Source organism: Tachypleus tridentatus, chromosome 10 (assembly GCF_004210375.1).
Source record: "Tachypleus tridentatus isolate NWPU-2018 chromosome 10, ASM421037v1, whole genome shotgun sequence".
NCBI lineage: Eukaryota > Metazoa > Arthropoda > Merostomata > Xiphosura > Limulidae > Tachypleus > Tachypleus tridentatus.
Window position 1 is genome coordinate 52,707,000 of NC_134834.1, and position 6,000 is coordinate 52,712,999.

General features: G+C 33.5%; 1 protein-coding gene across 1 annotated transcript in view; it reads left to right on the top strand.

The window, feature by feature from the left end:
* LOC143229282 (suppressor of lurcher protein 1-like) overlaps window positions 1-5,775 on the top strand; it is a 113,093-nt gene extending 107,318 nt beyond the window's left edge. The window contains exons 13-14 of the mRNA XM_076461406.1: window positions 3,353-3,400; window positions 5,319-5,775. Of these exons, the coding sequence (XP_076317521.1) occupies window positions 3,353-3,400; window positions 5,319-5,395 (125 nt within the window). The 3' untranslated portion in view covers window positions 5,396-5,775. The remainder of the gene's footprint in view (window positions 1-3,352; window positions 3,401-5,318) is intronic.
* Window positions 5,776-6,000: the final 225 nt, after the last annotated feature.

Here is a 6,000-nt window from a genome sequence, read left to right on the forward strand (position 1 = left end):
ATATATTTATTCTGATTACCATATATTTTTAACAGCCGTAATATGATATTAACTGAAAACATTTTAAGAGTTCCATGATAGTTATAATTATTATTAATTAAGGTAAATCATAGCTATATCTGCTTAACTATTAGAGTGTACAAGAAATTCTATCTATTCTAACACTCCAAGACGTTTACGAATTATAAAATGAACGAGCAGCCTGTTTAAAAATTGTCATTCTCGATGAATCGTGAAGTAGAATGCACATTTTAGTGGCCGCCATGGTCAGATAGTTAATCAGGTAGAATCCCCGTCACACCAAGCATGCTCGCCTCTTAAGCCGCGGGGGCGTTATAATGTTACGATCAATCCTACTGTTCGTTGGTAAAAGAGTAGCCCAACAGTTGGCGGTTGGTGGTTATGACTAGCTGCCTTCCCTCTAGTCCTACACTACTAAATTGGGGAAGGCTAGCGTAGATAGCCCTCGTGTAGCTTTGCGCGAAATTGAAAACAAACAAAACCACGTGTTAGTAAATGGTATTTCAACTTGAATGTTACCTTACGCAATAAATGGGTTGAATCGCTATAACTGCGACACTAATGGTTCACATTATTGATGAGCATGCACATAGAGATGATGTCTAGCCAGCAGTGCCTGTCTTAAACACAGTTATTCATAATCGGATAGCAGAAATTATTGTCACTTTTATAATGTCCCCACAACTGAAAGTGATTAGCAGTATGTCTCGACTCGACCCTTGAAACTTCTGATATTAAGTTCAGCACGCTAACTGCCAGACCCAGCCAAAATTAAAATATAATGGTTTATTTGCTATAAGTAAATATACTTTATTCATACTGACCTGTAATTACAAATTATATCGTTCCTTGCTCGCTAGGCCCGTCATCACTAGGTGGTTAGGGTGGTCGACTCTCAAACTGAGGGTCGCGGGTTGGAATTTAAGTTCATCATTGTTCTAGCTTTGTTTACTCAGAATTGTGATGCATTCAATTAATATAGCTCCTCAGGTGATTAGGGTATTCGTCTTTTAATCTAAGGGTTGAGGGTTCGAATCCCCGTCACACCAAACATGCTCGCCCTTTTAGCCGTGATGACATTATAATGTTACTATCAATCCCACTATTTGTTGGTAAAAGAGTAGACCAAGAGCTGGCCGTGGGTGATGATGACTAACGACCTTCCTTCTAGTCTTACACCGCTAAATTACGGACGGCTAGTGCAGATAGCTCTCGTATAGCTTTGCGCGAAATTAAAAAAAACAACAACATTAGTCTCAGTGCTAAATTAGGAAAGGCTAGAGCAGATAGCCCTCGTGTTTCTTGGCGTGAAATTCAAAAGAAAACAAAAAAATGAATAAAATCTGCTCAGATGTCCAGATTTATTTTATTTATTTGGTGTAGGTTTTCTTACAGCAAAGCCACATCGGGCTATTTGCTGAGTTCACCAAAGAGAATCGAACCCCTTATTTTAACATTGTAAATCCGTAGATTTACCGCTATACCAGCGAAGGAGTTATTTATTTGTGATATGTTTGATTTTGGAATGACTAATTTTAAAAGGTAGGAATACCTTTATTTAGCATTGGAATTTACGTAAAAAGCAGATTTATCATCAAACCTGATCAAAATAATGATATTATACTCGTTCGTCTCTAAGAAATTATAGCAACCTTAACAGGTTACTTTACTAATGGAAAGAACTTCATAATATCTTGTTATCGTTGGTATTTGTAGTATATCTTGGATGGAAATCAAAATCACAACTTCTCACACTTGATATTCTTAATTGTTAACTAGTCATTTTTCATTGTTTTGAACTTTTTTTAATGAGTAAAACTGGATTATGAGTTATCTCTACTAAGATAGGATCAAATTTGTGCATTATAAGACTTTAATTTGTTTCGCTTAGCTATCGGAAGAGTTATTTTGGATGTTCATAAATAATTATGTATATACATAATTTATAGCCCGGCATGGCCAAGTGTGTTAAGGCATGTGACTCGTAATCTGAAGGTCGCGGGTTCGCATCCCCATCGCGTTAAACATGCTCGCCCTTTGAGCCGTGGGGGCGTTATAATGTTACGGTCAATCCCACTAATTAGTGCTAGCCGTCACTAATTTAGCAGTGTAAGACTAGAAGGAAGGCATCACCACCGCCAACTCTTGGGCTACTCTTTTACCAACGAGTAGTGGAATTGACTGACCATTATTACGCCAAAATGGTAAAAAGGGGGAGTATATTTGGTATGATTGGAATTCGAACTCACTTCCCTCAGATTGTGAGATAAGGGCCATAAAATCTGGCCACGATGTGACACTGTTCGTTTTAAAGTATAGTTGTTGTTCTGTGTTTTTTTTTTACATTCACACTATCAATATAATTTCTAATTAAAAGAAATTAGTTCCATAGATTATAAATAAAAATTAACCCAGTAAATAATGCATCTAATTATTATCTACCTGTATAACTAAGACGTATACAATGTCATTAAGTAAAATCTTATAAAGGTTAAAACGCATTAATACATCATTTTGGTATGTTCGATAATATCGAGGTTTTAGACCGCAATCCCAATAATACATAACAAGATACAGCAAACTTAGGAGATCTAGATTAGTTGTAAGTCTATATCTTAAGCTATAAATGCAAAATAAGCCTCGAGGTAAATATATATATACGCAAGGATGTGACCAGGAGTAGAGGTGTCGTTTATGACATCAAAACAACACATAGTACTAAGTAAGAAGTATCTTATAAGTCAAACACATGATTCTTAGAAGGCTCATATCAGACTGAAGAACTACATTAGCGAAAGGAAGTAGATATGAAATTATAACGCCATGTTTGTCAGTTTTCAGAACACTAGATTTTCAAAATGCAGCTAAAGTTTAAAAAAATCCTTATTCGTAGAACCCCAAGAGAGGAAGATTAATAGATATACATGTCAAAATTTTAAACACTGTATTATGTGTTTGAAATAACGTTTCTCTTCATTACACTGATTATTTTCTGGGTTATGTCACTGCATTTTTAAAATTTTGTAACATATATTAGATAAAACGTTTGATTAATCCATCTGTAACATTATTTTCTTAAAGCTAGCTAGTAGTCTTATCACAAAAATCAGGGTCACTATTACAAGACATTTCTCTCACTCATTTCACAATTACTGAATAAGTATGTCAAGTGTTTAATTTAAAAATATAATTATTCATTATTTTTAACCGAATCAAATATCATCCAATATTGTTTGTTAGTTTATATTAGCTGTATTACTTCGTCAAAATGTATTGCACCTAGATTGTTAAAATATGCCTTAATAAGGATAATTTTCTTTTTTATTTGTAGATCCTTCGTCTACTAAAAGAATACGAGATTCCTCTAGGAACACATTCAGTAAGCAGTTCCAAACTTTGTGGACTTTCTTTACACATTATAAATTATTTCTACGCAAAAATGACACAGCTTCCGTTTTGTAATTATAATACAGTAACAGATGTAATCACGAAAACACACAAGTGACATTTATACAGATGCCCACAAACAAGAACAATGGTAACTAAGTAGTACAAACCATAATCGTGTGGAAAACCAGGTAAAGTAAATCAGTTCTACAATGATTATATTACCGTTTTGTATGTAAGCCGTTTATCTTATACTGACCACCATTACACCTTGTTTTCATGTTGCAATACAGTTTATTCATGTACAGTTATGTAATTTTTCTTTATTACTTTTCAAAATTCAGACGTATTGTGTACTCATACCTTTGATCGTTTGAGTTTTAACATGAGACCATACAGCTGCAAGAATGTTCAAATCAAGGTTTTGTGTGAATCAAAACTTGATTATAAATGTTTTATCAGCTTCTTTATTGTAAAACGAATCATTTTGTCACATGTTCTGTATATTTGGATTATTGATTTTTAGCTTAAATTCACCACGAACCTGCACTGATCCTACACCATAATTCATTTGATACACTGTCTAAAATGCTGTTAACCTCTCCACGTTGGAACAAACTGTCGTCATTAATCGTTGCTGAATAAGTTGAACGTGAACTAATTCGTAAAAAGAACACGTCTACAGCTTTGCCTTTTTCTACTATTAGTAATCCAATTTCATCCTTTGGGGTAACTCACCTCTGCTGTTGTTTTCGAGCAGCATCACGTTCACTGAGATTACTTAGTCCAAAAGAGTATTTTATTGTTCTCGAGATAACATTGGCACTTATACGTATCTACCAGAAGGTCGATGGCAAAATGTTTACTCTATCTTTAACTATCTCGATAGATAATAACATACCTTGAGATAATCAACATCATCCTTCAAGAGTTCTAATCTTATCTTTTGGCCACCTCTATTATTAACAGTTTCACATATCCTCTTCAGGAGCTTGCATATAACTATTAGAGAAATACATGTATTTCTATACGCCTGTCATACTGTATTTCAGTTCTAAGAACTACGACTTAATCAACTTACTACAACTGGTCAGAAACTGATTCTGTACTTTCATAGGCTGTACTTTGGTGTGGTACTTTCTGTGATAATTTTCCCGTAATTTTGTCTTTTGTACCTTTTTGTAACCCCCATTGTAACATTTAGAGTAAAGAACTGGCGAAAACAATTGAATAAAATTACTCATAGGAAACACCAGTAGTAATTAATAAGATTAATTCTAGTATTGACAATATTTCTATTATATTTTAACTCATTTGTTGTTATGGTTTCTGTAGCTAACAGCCTTCTAGTCTAATAGTAATTTGGCACATCAACATTTTAGGAAAATCCGTTTGAGATTCCATCGAGGTTCCCATAAGATCCTATTGCTAATTGGGTAATTGTGTGGGTATAAGAGCTAAAAGAGAATACTATACATTGAAGGATAATTAAATACACATTTAATGTGTTATTAAATAAGAGTATTAACTCTTTTTAAGTTTACTAAAACGCTCGTTTAAAAAACGATATTCACTGGTAGTTTAAGCTTCTTTTACGTAAAACATTCTTAGACAATAACAAACATGTCAAGTGTATTTTCTTTTTCGTGAGTGTTGAACATATCACTATAAAAATGAAATACGGTCTCTGAATACATATTTTCATTTTAGCAAAACATAAAATAGTCAACAGTAGTTTTTATCTCTTTGTAATATGTTACCAAACTATTTTGGATTTCAATCACTTTTGCCAAAATAATTTTATCCTGATTAATTTAGAACTTAATAGAATACTTCATTAAACGTGGATTAGAGAGGATGATGTTTATCACAGTTATTGGAAAGGTTATTAATGTTGTTTTTTATTTCAGGTTATCAGTCTTCATACCTTTTGACGACCGCAATTTTTCTTCAAGTTATAAAAATAAAACGACAGCTCGTGTCTTAAAAAACTGTTACCTTTAGAAATGTACATTAAACTGTATGAACAAGACGGTTGAATACCTAGAAGTGCCTGCCTATACGTCCTATAACAACTGTAAACAGGCTCATTCCACTGTGATACAATGCTTCCACCTCGCTTTCTGATTGTGCAGTGCCACCTATACTTCATCCAAAAATCTAATCGTTTTACGAGCAATCCTTCGTGGTTGTTGTTGTTGTGTTGTTACATAACTAAATGGTGCGATCAAATAATGAACTATTGAATAAAGAAAGTAACTGGTGTTCTGGTTTGTTTAGGATGCCTTAGAGAAGTTGCAGTATCAGTCCTATTGTCATGTACTCGACCTACATTTAAAAAAGAAATAAATATGGAATTCTATTGTGGTTTGTTTTTCACAGTTCCACTTCTTTCTAATAAAGTGAGGCATATCCTAAAAAACAATAACAGATAAGTTGTACTTTGTATTCATCGAGAAGCAACTTATAAAGATATTGCTGTATCGAATGTAAACATCATAGGGTAATAAATCAAAATCATGTATTCTCAAGACTGCTGGTATAGGTATTAGCTATTAATTAAAACGAAGTACAGAACAACATTTCGACTTT